The following is a 17,498-nucleotide window of genomic DNA, read 5'->3' on the forward strand; positions in this document are numbered from 1 at the left end:
TTGTTTTTAAATCGTGAACATTTTTCTTTTTCTCTTTTCTTTAATGTTCTGTTTCTCTTTCGTTGAAATAGTGAATATTTTTTTGAAATCGTGAACATTTTTCTTTTTCTCTTTTCTTTAATGTTCTGTTTCCCTTTTTTGAAATCGTGAACATTTTTTTGAAATAGTAAACATTTTTCTGAAATCGTGAACATTTTTTTGAAATTGTGAACATCTTTTGAAATCGTGAACATTTTTTTTGAAATTGTGAACATCTTTTTTTTCTCTTTTCTTTAATGTTCTGTTTCTCTTTTTTGTAATCGTGAACATTTTTCTGAAATCTTGAACAGTTTTTGAAATCGCGAACATTTTTTGAAATTATAAACATTTTTTTAATAGACGAACATTATTTTTGAAATTGCAAACATTTCTTGAATCCTTGAGAATTTATGATTTCCTGAAAAAAATCTCAACCCAGCTTTCCGTTTATCGGCTCGATCAGGTCCAGCGACGAGGCGTGGGGCGTGCGCTTTCCGTTTTCTGCATGTCCTCGTCAGCACGGGGAAGGTGATTTCCTTATATGGGAGAGCGCTCGGTCGAGCGAACGGGCGCCAGCAAGTCGGGTCCTTTATTTTCACAGGTACTCCCTCCGTTCTAAAATAGATGACTCAACTTTATACTAATTTTAGTACAAAGTTGGGTCATCTATTTTGAAACGGAGGGAGTACTTGATATCATTTACAGGAAGAGATGAAACAGGTGAGGCAAGATTCTTTGCCTATGATGACGAGGCCTACAGGATGATTCAGAGAGATTGCGAAGCTGTACTGAACTCATTGGGCCCAAGGGATGCCCTGCCTCAGCCATTACAAAAAATCATAAACACCACATTTCTGCTCTCTGTTGACCTTACTAATGACTCATGCAAAACCACCAGATACAGACAATACCAGGTCAAAGCTGTTCTAGAAAGGCCACCAAAACAAACTTCAACTCAAAACGTTTCTGTGGATCAGTATGATCAACAGCAGCGAGCAGGTACGTCTACAGCCATGGAGAGTCCAGAGCGTCAAGGTGAGGTGCTTCAAATTGAATCGGGAACACAGCAGGTAAACAAATTCTAGACTCATTGAGCCCTTTTTTCTGGTTGCTAAAACTATTATATATACTATCATAATCATTATACTATACAAACCACAGACTCCACTACCAGCTCTTGACGCCGACAACGACACCTGCAAAGATGATGATACTAGGTACAGTATTCTAAACGCTCTTATATTAGTTTACAGAGGGAGTACAAAATAAACTCTTAACTGCCGATTATCTTTAATCCATAGACATATTTGCTACTACCACTCAATAGAATTAACTAACAGTTTTCCCGGTTTTGTTTCTATAAGATCATCGGGAATACAGCCTACTGCTCGCAGAAACCTATTTGGCCGTGACGATTCAGCAGACAAGCAGGTTAGCCGCATCGATTTACATGGTTCCAATTTTTATACACCGAACAATCACAATCCGAATTTGCGAAAGGGGATGGCGCCGGCGGGATTGGATTTGGATTTGGATTTGTACTTGCCCTCCCAATCCGAATAAAACTCTTGCAGTCTGGCTGGATCCCCTATTCCCCTCCCTCAAATAAACCGTCCCCCTTCACTAGGGAAGGGAAGGGAAGGGAGACGCCGGAGGCTGGAGGGGATTTGAAGAGACCGCCGTGCGGCGGGTCTGGATTTAGATTGAAATTCCACTGGAGGGAAGGAAGGAGAGAGAGAGAGATCTATTTAGGTTACCACAAGTCAATGGAGCGGCAGCCGGCAGTCCGGCGACGGCGAGCTCAAGACACTAGTAAGCCGACTCTTCTCAGTTTGACTTTTTTTTTTCTTGGTTTGTTGATAAAAATCCTATCTTTTCATGTTTGGGTAGGCTAAGGCGATGTTCGCATGGCAGAAAAAAAACATCTTTTTATAAGATTTCTGGAGGAATACCAACTATCTCGATCAAATAATGCTACTAGTGTATTCAACTGAATTCATTCGTTTAAGATCCGATATGAGCAAGCGTCTCCCTGTGAGAGCGGAGACATTGCGGTGACTACAGTGGCTGATAGGCCTGCACCGGATTGTTCCTTTTCCTTTCAACTAGAATGATGAAACTCGAGGGGGCTCTGCATGAAGAAAAAAAAAAAGAACCTCACATACATGCTCAATTTAAGTTTTCGGTATTGTTGGACAAGTGTGTTGGTGTGCTTGCTAGATGCTGCTTTGTGCCTCAAATTCTGAATTATTTTTTCACTCAAAAAATTCTGAATTATTTTTAGCAATGTATGCTGTGCTCCAGATGGATTGGTTGCTTCACAGGCCAAAATAAATGTCTTGCCCTGTCAGCAAGATGATGATTCTCAGGGTGATTCACAGATGCCAAACCTTCCAGAGGTACGCTATGACATTTTGCTAACTCTAGGCTCAGTGCAAGTAAAATGCCAGTGAACCATGTGTCACGATGGCTCCTAATCCCTTGCTTTTTACCAAGTGCATAATTAACTTTCAACAACAGATAGCATTTGCGACCATCCTTTGTCTTCCAAAGGAGCCTCATAAGTTGCCTTCAACAAATGGGCACTTCCCATTTACATTATCTATATAGGTCCCTACTTGCTTTGTCCTAGGATACCTCGAATTCTAGGACATATTATGTGGTAACCAAATGTCCCATCTAACCCTTCCTGCTTACCATATTTGGATTATTTGTTATATATGTGAATGTTGCCTTTTTAAACTGAGTTGGAGGCTTAGCTTGCCTAGAATCCTGTGTGTTTTGAAACAAAAAATTTGAGCGCTTGGATATTTTGTATGTCAGGACAGAGGGAGTATAATCATTTTACAGTTTAAAAACAAATGGTTGCTTTCTAGGTAGGTCATAACTTGTGTCTTTGTGGCATCATTAAGTTCCACACTTCCACTTGCTTAAGTCTTAACAAGTGTGGCATGTTATCTGCGGCGCTAGACCATTACAGGCAATAAAATTGTAACTTAGACCTGTATATACCCTTGTAGTTCTAGGTTGATATTGTTTTATCTGACCTGCTCAATCCATTATATCCTATAAGTTCAGTTATTAAGGTTTATATCACATTTCTTACACTAGCGCAGCCAAAGTTGATCAATATTACAACAATTACATGGACCTCCTGTTTGTAAATGATGCACTATGGGTACCCTGTCCAGAAGTGCATGTTCTTTTGGATCGCACGCTGTTGTACAGTAAACATCCTCCTGTCCATCGTAGTTGGCAAAGAAGCGATTAAGTTAGCCACATGCCTGATTTGGGCATCTACATGGTTTTTTTTAGTATATATATATATATATATATATATATATATATATATATATCTTGTAGTGTCTAATCAGGTCTGGCCACTGGCAGTTTTTTTTATGCTTCCATTTACCTTTATACTTCCTCCGTTCCTAAATATTTGTCTTTTTAGAGATTTCAAATGAACTACCACATACGGATGTATATAGACATATTTTAGAGTGTAGATTCATTCATTTTGCTCCGTATGTAGTCACTTATTGAAATCTTTAAAAATACAAATATTTAGGAACGGAGGGAGTAGTTGTGATGCTGAACTTATCTTCCATGCTTTTTTGCATGCAGGACATTTGGCGTCACATACATTCCCTGATGCCAATGCGAGATGCTGCCCAAGCTGCCTGTGTCTGTCATGCTTTTCTACGTTCCTGGAGGTGCCATCCCAACCTCACTTTTTCTGGCACAGCATTGGGTATGAATAAAAAGACTTGTGTAAATGATGAAATTGCCAGAGACTTTCGTAGCAAGGTTGACCAGATCCTGAAAAAACACTCAGGCATTGGTGTGAAGAAACTTAAACTTACGATTGACATGATTCAATATTACACTGCCAAGGATTATTGTTATGTCAACAGTTGGCTTCTGATTGCTGTCACACCAGGAATTGAGGAACTTACACTCCAACTGTCTATGGGGGAATACAATTTTCCATGCTCACTTTTGTCTAATGGGAGTGGAGAGTCAATCCGTTATCTCCATCTTTGTGGTTGCTCCTTTCGACCCACAGCTGAACTTCCTTGGTTAAAAAGCTTGACAAAAGTGCGGCTTCATGCTGTCCGTTTTACTGGGGATGAGTTAGGGTGCCTTCTGTGCAATTCTTTTGCTTTGGAGCGGTTGGTTCTCACGCATTGTGATGAGATGGTTTGCTTGAAGATCCCTTGCATGCTGCGCCGGCTCAGGTACCTACAGGTTTTTGGCTGTGAAGATCTGCGAGCGATAGACAACAAAGCTCCAAATATATCCAGCTTCTTGTACAGCGGAGAACGCATTCAACTGTCACTTGGAGACACATTGAAAATGGAGTACATACACTTGTATTTCGGACGTGCACTTCATTATGCTTGTGTTGAACTTCCATCCAGCATGCCGAACCTCAAAATTGCTAATATAGATTCGAGAAGCGAGGTATGCTCCTAAAGTTTTAGCTTAATGATATGCATATCATGATACAGCAGTCATACCTTGAGTAATTAACCTGACATGTTTATGCAGATGGCCAATACACCAGTGCCGCGCAGCAAGTTTCTCCACCTCAAGAAGCTAATTATTAGTCTTGACATAATAGCCTTTTCCTATGATTATTTTTCTCTAGTTTCCTTGCTTGGCGCTTGCCCCTCCTTGGAGACACTGGTCTTGGATGTAAGTTGCTGTTGATATTTCTGTGATTCTAATAGCTTGTCCCTTCTTGGAGACACTGGTCTTGGAGACACAATAACAGTAGTATAATTTCCCCCCTCCTTTTTCGCATCTTAGGTATCCAAGGAGGAAATGGAGCATGTCTCCATATTCACAGATCCCTCAGATCTGAGGAAAGGACAGCAGCATCACAAGATGAAGAGAGTGAAGATCCTAGGATTCACATCTGCAAAGAGTCTTGTTGAGCTTACTTGCCATTTTCTTGAGAGCATAACATCACTTGAATACCTTAGGCTGGAGTCGTATCAGAGTCGTCCAAGGTGTTGTGTGCCTGCTAACAAACGTCGCAAGTGCTTCCCACTGCCCATTGATGTTCTGAGGGAAGCTCAACGAGGACTCTTGGCTATCAGGACATACATTGAGCCTAAAGTCCCTTCCATGGTAAAGCTACGTGTGGTTGAGCCTTGCCGCCGTTGCCATGCTGCTGTTGAACTTTAGATTAGATGTGTAACTCATGATTACTCAATGTTTTATTGTCTGGTCTTTGGAAGTGTCATTGTTTCTTGAAGCTATATCATCAGAAGTCCATTTTGTAGCCGGAAGTATACTAGACAGTATTCTTTTACATATGCTTGGAACCTTGGCCAACCCTAGGTGACGCCGCCGCCGCCATGTTGGTATGTTGTTTTGAAAATGTTGTCATATGCTTGGAACCAGGTTTTTTAATTGTGTCCAGTGAAGTATACTAGACAGTATTCTTTTACATGTGCTTGGAACCTTGGCCGCTAGCCGTTTCGCATCTCTTCTTTAATATATACGTAATATGCATGCTCGTGCATATTCGAGAGAAAAAAAAAGCCGTCGTCGCATCCATGGCGTTCCTGGAGGCCGAGCTGTTGGAGCGCCTGGAGACCACTCCGGCACCGGCAGGGGACCTCGTGCTCATCGGTGCCCTCCTGGCGTTGGTTCTTGCTCGATCTACTGCCGCGCGCGTCGTCTTGTTGGACCGCGTTGATTGACGATTCCATTCCAGCAAGGCCGGCCGGCAAAGCTGCGATGGTGTACAGTACAGACTCCCACCGGTCGAGGTGCTCTGGTGGCAGCCGGCACCTGAACTGAATGAATGAGCTGATGAGCGGCCATTGCCTAGACGTACAAAGCTGGAGCTTTTTTTTTTACAAGTCTAAACGTATAAGCGTATAAACATTTAGATACATTAAAACTGAGCACCTTTCCAGCCCTCTCAGGCTATTAGCACTTTCAGCCTTTGAATCATCAGTTTTCGGCCGTCAGATTTACTTTTAATCCCGCCTGGAATCATTGTGTTCGCTAAAACCGAGTGTTTCCTTGCTGTGCCGCTGCTCCCGTGACTATTTTGAACGCCTGGTGTGAAATTGGGCCTGATGGGCTTCTACGAGTCTCCTTCCGTGCAGCCACACCCCACACGACGCTCCTTTCGTCTCTCTGACTCTCGCGCACGACCTACCCTTGCCAACCCTAGGTGACGCCGCCGCCGCCATGTCTTCATCTCGCAGCCCCTCAACTGCCCCGTGGGAGCGGCGTCTCCGTCTACGCCTACTCGCCGCTGTCCTCTTTCTCCGGTATTCCCTAAAGGTGAAGCAGGGAGCATCTTTTTCTTGAGTTGGCATGAGCTCCATCCCCAAATCAGTGGCGCACTACATCCCTGAAGCATGTGTCCGAGTTTTCAAGCCATATCTGGAGTTCTCGGGCGCGTCGTCGCCAGATCCACCATGTCGAGCAACCAGCTGGAGGTACCTACAGATATCTGACCAGTTTCAATTGGGGGCCTCTCGGTTCGAAGGGGCTCAGGGAGGGCGTCACTTCGAGGGTCTGGAATGGCTCTAAAGATTGGTTCCTTCAAGTGCAACTTCCAATTTATTCTTCATGTGACTTCTTTTTTTATAGATCCTTTGTACTAGATGTCAACAGAAGGTGATCAGTATATTAGAGACTTCAAGAAATTTGAATCGGATCTCACAACCTCATATCTCTCTCTGTCTCTCTCGGTTGGTTAACAAGTTGCCCTGGTATTGATGTTTATTAAGTTTCTCCCAATGTTTTTCTTTTGTTTCTCTACATGTTAGGCCAACGAAGGTTTACAAGTAGGTACAAATCTTCAGAGACTCATCTTCTTGGTAGGCAAAGAATAAATTTAAGTTAGTATTTCTTAGTTAATTAAACACCAGGTCCGGAGGGTTGAAACAGATTCAGAGCACTGAGTTATGGTGGAGCTGATGTGTTCTTTCTATACGTATTCCCTGGGAGATGATCACTTAATCTGTAAAATTTGATGGTGCCCGCTGGGAGTTCATGCAGATTTGTTTCCTCATGTGTAGTTATAAGTTATCTGTTCACAAACGTTCAGCTGCTGCAGTTGATGCTTGATTATTGCAGTACATATGTTAACTCTAAACTGGCCAATTGATTCAGTAAAACTACTTTTTGTCTGACTGTAGCTTCAGCAAGGGTACTCTTATTTCATGACGCTATACTGAACCATTGGTTTATTGCTCGAATTGTACTACACTCTTAATTGTGATTTTTTTTGAAGCAAATTTCATGTCTGCTACTTATGGGAAATTTAGATAATCGTAGGCTTTTCAGAAGCTTTCGACCCTAGAAAGCTCATAAGAAGCTGCACTACATGAATATGCGGATATTACATGTATGTTTTTCTTTCTTTAAATTTCCGATGCTTATGAATCATCCATGTAAGTAGTTAGCATGTATGGAAGATAATATATGTTTTGATCCGTCGAGAGGTGCTTTTTCACTCCCATTTCATTTCGGCTTTGCCTCCAAAATATTTCATTGCTTCTTGCACATCTTGGCTACTTGATTTCTGTAACTTTTTGCAGTTTCATTTCATATTTTCATGTAAGATGTGTGCTACATTAAGTTCTTTATTTTTTGGCTTCATTACATTGTAATCTCATGTTTTTTGGCCATTAAAATAGTAGCCACCTTTTACAATGGAACTAGACACTCTTTGCTCATTTTACAAATGATTTTACCTGACATAATGTAGTACACATTTTTGCAGGAACTATTGTAAGACATAGCAGAAGAATATAAGTCAATGTAAGATGCCATGAGAAACCAAGAGAGGGAATTAAAAACATGTGATAAACATAAGAAAAAGAGGACGCATAGCAGTGGTCTTTAAGAGCACTATTGCATAGATTCTGTGTATATTTGAATTTCAATCTCTGCCAACTTACAAGTGGTTCAAGATAAGAATATGAGGGTGTATAAGCAGGATAATAGGATAATATGCCATGGTGGACCACACTAGCTTATCCAAGTGCTCTAAGATATTAGCGTATGCGTGAGCTTTGCCTCGTATGAAGTCCATCACAATTGAACACAGTTCAGTTTGTTTTTTTAACTTACAGGCTTACAGCTACTAACTTTATCTTATCCGCTCCATTTTCTGGCAAACTAGGTTGAGAAAGGCATGATGTTGTCGGTTGTGTATTCTAAATGGGTTGCTGTGGTGGATGGAGTAGCACGACTTCGAGTTCTTTGCATGCCAAAAAAAAAAAGAATTGCACATTCTCAAAACTTGAGACATGGAGCTTGTGGAAGACTTTTCAATTTGTATTCAACCCATGATACAGTATGAGCATGGCCATTTTTAAGTATTTCTCTTAAATATACTCCTTTGTTGGTTTGCAGTTATATTGTGGAGACCAGATGCATAACTCATATATCAAAAAACCGAGAAGGATTCTTGATGGCCCCCCTTCCCCCTCTCCTCCCGCTCCCCTCCGGCGACACAGCACCACCCAACACCACCACCATCTCTACCCCCTCCCTCCCGGCTCCGGCGACCGCATCCTTCCATGATCCCCTTCGTTGGAATGACTCACCCACCGACAAGGCTCTGCGGGCCGCGCTCGGCGTTGGCGATGCAATGGGTGAGGACTTCCACGCGCAAGTGTGGAGATGCCTCTCCATGCACATCAACCTGCGCCGCCATGAAGCTCCATGCTTCCTCTCTGTGCGCGTCCACCACGACTCGCTCGACCTCGATGAGGATCTCGTAGCTGTCCTCATGCAAGCCTGCCTGGGCGGCAACGCTCCCGCCTTCCAGGTGACCCGCCTTCAGGATCAGCTCTTTCGCATATCTGTCTCTCACAACCGCATCGTTCAAGCTCTCATAGCCGAACCCATTCTCACTGCAAAAACCCACTCCATCCAGTTTCTTCCTTATCCACCGCCACACAACGCCACTCACCAACCTCCCATTCATCAAAGAAAAATCTTTGACATCGGTGACCGCTTCGGCCATGCTGACGCGTTCCTACGCTCTCAACTCGGGTTCGTCCCCTCTCCCGGAGTCGATTTCGAGCTCAATATCCTTGAGCTCTTCTCATCCAAGGTTTTCGAGATGCCAACGGCCTCGGCCTCGTCCAGCTCTATCATCTTCTTCGTCCACAAAGCGGACTTCATGGTCGATGAAACTCTCGTCGCCACTCTTCTCTCGTTCCGCTTTGGTGGACACGCGCGCTCCATCGCCGTTCTCCGTCTGTCCAACGCTGCCTTCGCTGCGCCGATCTCCTCCAACATCATCGCAACTCTCATGGCGGCATGCTCCCCAATTGTGGCGCCTCGCCTGTTCGCCACCATTACGGTTGCGCCTCAAGGCTCGCCGGCATCGCTGCCTGGGCGGCCATCGTCGCCGCTCCCCTCAGCGCCGGCGCTCCCCCGCATCATCGTCAACGACCAACCACGCTCCCCTCCTTGCATGTCCTCCATGCAGGTGGGACCAGCTGCCTCCAACGGTCAGCTACACGCTGGGCCTATTGTGACTTCCGCACCGCTCTCTGCTCAGCGATCGCATGCAAAGGTACGACCGTTCCGACCGGGGATCTCGTTTAATAAGCTGATTTTCTCTAAGTACCACTGTCTTGTCACCACTCCCAGCACATGTTTAACCCACAAACCAACCACCCCTATATGGATTGTATTCTGTTCTAAATCAGTGTGTGCTAATGAAACCTTGATTAATAATGCTCTAGACCACCAATTCTCGTTTCAACGGGCCTTCCACGCGACCACGCTAGCTCCCAACTTGTTTCTAGTGCATGTCTACTCGGACCAGGTCAGAACTGAAATCCTCCGTGTCGCGACCATCCTTTTTTCAAATTTTGAGCTTCAACTATTTGACTCGTTTGACCAAGCTACGCAAATAGTGCGATCGGTACCGCTGCCTGTACTGTCTGAACCGGACTCAATTGGACCGTCCGTGCCCGTCCTTCCCACCCACCGCACGTCCTTGCTTGGACCGCACCCGTCAACTAAAATACTAACACCAGATCTATCTCACCTGCACGCCAAGATTCATGGCACTATTCACTGCGTGGATTCCACCGCTGCTGACCATGTTGACCGCAATGCTCTCGATGGCCTAGGACACGTGTGCCACTCACCTGGACCGGCCGCCCCCGTCGAGTCTCCCCACATCCCTTCTCCAGAAAGAAAACAAGACGATGTAGATAGCTATACCGTACCCCACATCCACCAGCCCGGTTTTTTAAAAGAACCGCCCTCCGGTCGGCCGCTGGGCCTGCTCGATCCCCTAGGCGCCTCTTCACACCCAACTCCACACCCTTCAGTCACTGATTCACGGGCCCCACCATCGCCCCCCAGCTCGTCCGCACAGCATGATGAAAACAACGCTTGCATGCACACGCATGCGCCCATCATCACGTCTATTCCACCACCTGCCTCCCCTACCTCCGCCAGCCTACGCTCCGCCCAGTCCCCTCAGCTCCGTCCCGAGATCGCCATTAACCAGTCGCACGCCCCTGCCTCTGCTGCCACCCCTCTGCAATCTTCGATCTCCACGCCAATGCAGGACCCGCGCTCCTACCGAGAGGTTTTGCTAAGCTCCCCGCCTCGGGTCACTGCATCCTACCGCCCGCATCCATTGGCCTCTCCGGCCTATAAATCTTCCTCTCCTCAGCCAGCCAGCCTCAAACACATACACCACCATTACAGCCGCAAGAAGAAGACTAGATGCTTCCGGTGCCTTGCTAGCGACCACACTATCGCAGACTGCCGCGACCCCGTAAGGTGCTCTCGCTGCTGGTGCTTCGGCCACCAGAGTTTCAGGTGCAAGGCCATCCGATTCCTCCCGTTCTTTCCTCCTATGCCTCCTTCACCGCGTATTAACCCCGCTTTTGTGCGGCCCCCTTGCAGCTCAATGGCACACACGACGGGCACCCACACCGCCTCCGGCTCATCCGCCGGCTCTGCTCGCTCCAACGGCGCGCCGATCTGGTTCGGCTCCCATTGCGTCCTCACCAACGATCTGCCTCCCTTCCGCCTCCCGCTCATCTTTGGGCCGCGTGCATCCTCCTCTTCAGCCCCGGTGCCGTCCTTCGCCCCGCCTCCGCCTCCATCGCCAGTCACCATGCCCACCGCAGCATCATGCTTCTCTCCCACGTCACCGCACATCCCTCTCCTCGTCCCTCCCAGCTGCCTCGTCCGACAAGTTGACAACCTAGCCTACGTGCACCTCGCCACCCCCATGCACAACCCATTTACGTTCATTCGTCAAGCCCTTGCACACCACCGCAACAACCCCACGTTCGGCCTCACCTCCTCCGCACGTGGCGCCGGGCGTCTCTCCTTTCCCAACACGGAGGAGCGCCTCGCGGCCACATGCCATGGGCCAATTCACCACCAGGGCAATACCCTCTTCTTTGAACGACCTGAGCACGCCGACAACAGATCCACGGCCATCTTCATTCACATGGCGGAGATCGAGGCTTTCGATTTCCCCGACGAACTCTGGCACCCGGAGGGGGTTGACTACTTCTTCTCTCACCTTGGAGATTTTGTCTCCGCCGACCAGCACTGTTTTCAGGGTGACTACTCGAGCGTTCGCGCTCTGGTCATGGTTGCCCATGATTTCGTGCTTCCCCCATGCCTCATGGTGCGCCTCCCTGACAACGATGTTGTCATTGTCAAACTTGAGAGCCGCGCACTCTTTCGTCATGGCTCTGATGCTTCCCCCTTATCCTCGGAGGATGGAGACAACGGCTCCCTCTCCTCCCTCATAACAAACCCTCGCCTTTCACCCTCCACCATCACCCAGATCAGAAACATTGCCTCGCCCATGTCCCCATTTGCATATACTCCGGAGTCACCCACGGGCCCTCCTCCATCACCTGTTGCAGACCGGCCTCTCGAAGGCATCCCGATCCTGGCCGTCATGGCTGATGGCATGCCTGTCGCCATGCTTGTTCATGCTCCTTGGGCTCCTCCAGCTCGCTCTCCCTCTCCTGCTAAGGATCGGGCTCAACCCCGCCATGCTCGTCCTCTGCTTGCCCTGCCAGCTCCACCACATCCACCTCCAATGCCACCTACGCCGCCTCCTCCACCACCACCACCTGCACCCACGCCTCTCCTCTCGCCTGAGCCCACCCATGAGTGCCATGCCAGGCGTATCAGCAGGCGCGCAAAGATGGCTGCCGACTCTGGCATCAAGGCCAGGCGTAGCGCTAGGCTGGCTGAGATCGAGCCGCCTATCTACTCGTCTATGATGTCCAAGGCCATGCGCTCCAAGGCAAAGAAGCTGGACCTTGCTGCTGCGTCCAAGGATCTATCTGGCGCCCTGATCCACGCTCGTCTCTGTGACGAATTTGGGCTCGTCGACGGCTCTGCTCACGGCCACGCCTCGCCTGATGATCTTGCTGCTGTTGCTGCTGCCTGCGGCGCCCCGCCAGAGGTGGTGGCGGACATCGCTTCGGGTTCTGGTGACCTGGGGTCGCCATGATCTGCTACCTTCTCTGTGGCCACGCGTGTGGCGGCCAATCCTGGCCATTTATCCACTATTTAGCACCACTCTGTCGTTGCTATGTTAGGATGAATCTACTTGTTAGAGTGCTCACGCCTACCTCTGTCAGTGTATCGTTCTGTATCTTGACCCGAAATGGTTGTCGGTCGGGTCAATACCACTATGTAAGGTGTCAGTTTAAGTTTCAAGTATGAAAAACGCTTCATACTCTATCGTCTCCTGGAATGTACGCGGGTTAGGTGATAATGACAAGTGTGCCAATGTGTTTTCTGAAATCAATCTCCTGCGCCCATCTATAGCCCTTCTTCAGGAAACCAAATTACAAAAACCAGACACAATCAAGATTCGATCGATCTTGCCACGATTCCTTGACTCTAATAACCACCTTGACGCAATTAGATCTGCGGGCGGCATTCTTTCGGCCACAAACTCTCGATGCTTCTCCCTTCTCAACTGTCAACATAAGCATTTCACATCCACCTTAACCCTATCATGTCTGGCATCGCCACACAACATCTTCATCACAAACGTGTACGCCCCCTCATAGCGAGATCTCAAGATGGCATTCCTAGACGAACTAAAACTAATCGAACCACCACCACAATCACCCTGGCTCCTAATTGGAGACTTCAACCTCACCAGATTCCCCAATGAAAGCAACAACAACAACTTCCGACGATCGGAGGCTGACGCCTTCAACGACACCATTGATCAACTTGCCCTCTTAGAGCTCCCACTCCTTGATAGAGAGTTCACCTGGTCAAATAAAAGGCTGTCTACCACTCTAATCCGCCTAGATAGGGTTCTAATCAACCTCGCTTGGGATACTATTTTCCCAAACTCTCACCTCACCTCTCTCACTAGGTTTATTTCTGATCACGTACCACTTCTAGTCACAGTATCCACGTCCGTCCCATCTTCCCGCCTTTTTCGATTTGAACGATTCTGGACTTCTTTTCCAACTTGTGCAAACATAATACGCGACTGTTGGCAGCCCAACTCTCACCGTCATGGGCTCCCCATGGACCCTGCTGCCTCCCTTGCTATTTGCATTAAATCTACACGATCGGCCCTAAAATCTTGGGCCAAAACGCTGCAGTCCATCTACCAACGAGAAACAAACTGCAAACTGGCCATCCAGGCCCTTGATCTAAACGAGGAACTAGCTCCTCTCCTCCCGCTCGAACAAAAACTAAGGCTATCGCTCTCCAATCTGCTTCAACAAACTATTAAACAAAAAATCTCCTTCTGGAAACAAAGGGGCAAGGTCAGGGTCGCCGTTGACGGCGACGAGAACACTAGATTCTTCCATGCTTCGGCCACCCAATGATCTAGATCAAACAAAATCCCCATGCTCATTCACAACAACTCTGAAGTTTTCCTCCATGAACAAAAAGCTCACATCTTAAAAGATTTTTTCAACCAATTGATCGGGACCACAAAACATGCAACATGGAATTTCAGTCTACTGCAGCTATACCCCTCTCACCTCCCTCAGCTCCGTGATCTAGCACAACCCTTCTCTCACGAAGAAATCCATCAAGCTTTCCTATCCATGAACACCAATGCCAGCCCTGGACCAGACGGCTTCGGTACCATCTTCTTCAGAAAATTTTGGAATATTATCAAACCTTCCATCTTAGCATTCTTCTCCGCCTTCCAGGATCAAACCGTCTCCCTCGAACGCTTCAACCGTGCCTTCATGGTACTACTACCAAAAACTCTGGCACCAACATCTCCTGACATGTTTAGACCGATCTCCCTCCAAAACTGCACGCCAAAAGCAGTTGCAAAAATCCTCACAAATAGAGTTAAACCTCTCATCCCGCTTCTCATTCATTACGATCAGACGGGCTTCCTTCATGGGCGTAACATTGCTGAAAATTTCATCTATGCTGCGGATATTCTCAGTACATGCCACACACGTAAAGCCCCGACCATGGTTTTAAGCTGGACTTCAGAAAAGCATTTGATTCTATATGTTGGTCCTCCCTCATTCAAATATTAAAAACTCGCGGTTTTCCTTCCATCTTCTGCGCATGGGTCCAAAACATCCTCTGTACTGGCAAAACGGCCATTCTTTTAAATGGAGTTTCGAGGTCCTGGATTCAATGTAGATGTGGCCTCCGCCAAGGAGACCCCTTCTCTCCATACCTGTTCATCATCATCGCCGATGTTCTTCAAAGACTAATCGCTAAAACCTTCCAATCCAACGTTCTCTGCCACCCTCTACGTCCAAACGAACCACCCGTGACACTTCAATACGCAGATGATACCCTCATAATTGCTGCTGCTAGTGACACAGCCACCTTACTTCTCAAAAAAACACTTCATGATTTCGCCCTTGCAACGGGGTTGGTAATCAACTTTCACAAAACAGCTCTTCTCACAATTGCTACAGACTCATCCACACAAAACAACATTGCTGCAGCTATTGGATGCTCATTATCCTCCTTTCCACTAGTATACCTAGGGCTTCCACTATCCCCTACCAAATTGCCACTGACAGCTTTCGACCCAATCATGGACAACTTTCGGAAATTCCTCCTTGGATGGGTGGCGCGCCTTCTCTCACGGGGTGCCAGGCTCACCCTGCTGACTGTTGTCCTAGACTCCTTAACTGTTTATTTTATGTCCGTCTTCCGGCTACCTAAATCGATATTAGCTAAACTTGACGCCATTCGGAGGGCGTTCTTCTGGTCTAACGAGTCTACTTGCACTGGGGCGAGCTGCCTAGTCGCGTGGAAAAACGTTTGCAAACCTAAAGATACTGGTGGTCTAGGCATTAAAAATCTTGAAATTCAGAACAGATGCTTGCTCATGAAATTCTCTGCAAAAATTCTACAACACCCAAACGTCCCTTGGACTCAGTGGTATAACCACCAACACCCTCTTGGCATTGCTACAAAAACTCCACGGCCCTCCTTTTTATGGAAAATTATCAACAACAACTTGCCACTACTAATTGAGCACTCCTTTGTGATCACATACAATGGACTCTCCACCTTCTTCTGGCTTGATAAATGGCTCCTACAGTCACCATTACAAAAAGTTTTCCCAAACCTCTTCTCACACTCCATTGATGACAAGGTTTTAGTGGCTACAGTTTGGCAAACCAGCTTATTGGCGAACCTACGGAACCGTCTGTCTAATGCTGCTGCTCGCGAGTTGGATTGTGTGCTATTGTTGTTGCAGGACTTCCAGCAGGTAGACCAACCGGACGAACGGTCTCTCACCCATGACCTGCCGTCCTCTGCCAAGAATGCTTACTCCTCCATAGTTGCTGAAGATTTCACTGACCCACACCACGATCTTGTTTGGGCCTCCAAAGTTCCGATCAAGGTCAAGATCTTCGCATGGCTACTTCTCCGCGATCGGCTGAACACCAAGGCAAATATGTTTCACAAGCACATTGCACAGTCAACCGCATGCCCTCGATGTCAAGACCCGCATGAAGATGCCCTACACCTCATCTCCAACTGTTCTTACGCGACACAAGTCTGGTCCTCCCTGGGACTGCAGGCTCCAACCTCTCTTGATGATATGCTTCAACACCCAACGCTTCAAGGCGTCAACCCCGACATATGGCCGTCGGTCGCTCTGTCTATCTCTTGGAAATTATGGGACTCAAGAAACGCTCTAGTTTTCAGGAACGAGGATCACTCCACCAGGACCACGCTACGTAACATCGTTGCTGATTTCTCTCTATGGGTTTTCCGATTCAAAAACAAGGAAGACAATTTATTCACTAAGCAATGGCTTCATTTCTTATTCTCGGCTGTTCCCTAAAACAATAGCTGACATTGTAACAAATCCTCTGTTGTAATTCTCGAACTACACCCCGTTTTGAGTGGTAATATATTCAGGTGGGGAAGCTCTCCCCCCCGGTGACCGTTCAAAAAAAAGTTATATTGTGGAGGGTATTCTCCTCGATGCAACCATACATTGTTAACACATGTATATCATGTGCCAATTGTGATTATTTATCCATTTATTTATTTACTGGCTGCATCCATGTTTTTCACATCTTTTGTTAACATAGTTTACTACTCCCTCCATTCCATATCGAGTGTCGCTGATTTAGTATTGAGGGAGTACTTCGCAAGAATAAAGTCTATAGTTCTACATTAGTTCTGCCTAAAGTAAGATAGAGTACATTAGTTTGAGATCAACCTAATATGATTATGGTACTGTTATAACGTGACAACCTTAGCGCAACTGCCTAATACATAAGCATAAGATATCCTTTTTCGATTACTAAATGATACAACATATCTTTATGTAATTTAATTTCTTTGTTTCATTTATCTTATATCTGTGAGAATACTATCAGTTGTCACAACTGCCTGATACATTAGCATAAGAATATCCCTTTTCGATTACTGAATGATATACTTTATGTAATTGAATTTATATGTTTAATTTCTCTTATATTTATGAGAATCCCAATTATTCCAACGAAAAAGTAGATGGGCGCAGCAACGCGCGCCATCGATAATCTAGTACTGTACTAGAACTGTAGGAGCTGATGCGATTGGTTTGGACACTAAACCAGCCGACGGGTAAGAGTGCCTTCCAAGCTGCAGGTGCAGGTGGCTACTGAACCCTGATGAAAGAAAAGAGGCCTCATCGATCGGTCCAATAATCCACCTGCCGTACGTGTATTGCTCATTTTGCTTTGCATTGCACTCATTCAGACGTACTCCCTCTGTCCCATAATATAAGAACGTTTTTGACTCTACACTAGTGTCAAAAACGTTCTTATATTACGGGACGAAGGGAGTACGTTAGAGAAGGCACCAACTGCAACTGCTGACTACTCAACTTGGAGGGAGGGAGGGGGTCTGTCTGGCATTGGAGGTAGCCGACAGATTTGATTCTAATTAAGATGGCTATTTTGGCACAGCTTGTCCGCTGGGACAATGAAGAAGAAAGGGATTCTGAATTTGGGGGT

The 17,498-nt window shown here is 46.6% G+C and overlaps 1 protein-coding gene across 2 annotated transcripts; it reads left to right on the plus strand.

The window, feature by feature from the left end:
- Positions 1–1,367: 1,367 nt before the first annotated feature.
- Positions 1,368–5,407, plus strand: LOC119291732. 2 transcript variants are annotated; one of them, XM_037570543.1, is made up of 5 exons: positions 1,368–1,830; positions 2,303–2,417; positions 3,643–4,482; positions 4,570–4,716; positions 4,831–5,407. In XM_037570543.1, exons 2-5 carry the CDS (start codon positions 2,400–2,402, stop codon positions 5,209–5,211), a joined length of 1,386 nt encoding a protein of 461 aa, XP_037426440.1. In that variant the 5' UTR covers positions 1,368–1,830; positions 2,303–2,399; the 3' UTR covers positions 5,212–5,407. The 2 variants fall into 2 exon arrangements, with proteins under 2 accessions (XP_037426440.1, XP_037426439.1); XM_037570542.1 differs by having other exon boundaries at positions 2,323–2,417.
- Positions 5,408–17,498: the final 12,091 nt, after the last annotated feature.

Source organism: Triticum dicoccoides, chromosome 4B, assembly GCF_002162155.2.
Source record: "Triticum dicoccoides isolate Atlit2015 ecotype Zavitan chromosome 4B, WEW_v2.0, whole genome shotgun sequence".
Classification (NCBI taxonomy): domain Eukaryota; kingdom Viridiplantae; phylum Streptophyta; class Magnoliopsida; order Poales; family Poaceae; genus Triticum; species Triticum dicoccoides.

Excerpts from the sequence above, each read along its gene's own strand:
- LOC119291732 (XM_037570542.1), top strand. The coding sequence starts at position 1,785 with ATGGAGCGGCAGCCGGCAGTCCGGCGACGGCGAGCTCAAGACACTA. Across the intron at positions 1,831-2,322 it reads ACGGCGAGCTCAAGACACTA|ATGGATTGGTTGCTTCACAG; the intron begins GTAAGCCGACTC and ends GCTGTGCTCCAG. Across the intron at positions 4,483-4,569 it reads ATATAGATTCGAGAAGCGAG|ATGGCCAATACACCAGTGCC; the intron begins GTATGCTCCTAA and ends ATGTTTATGCAG.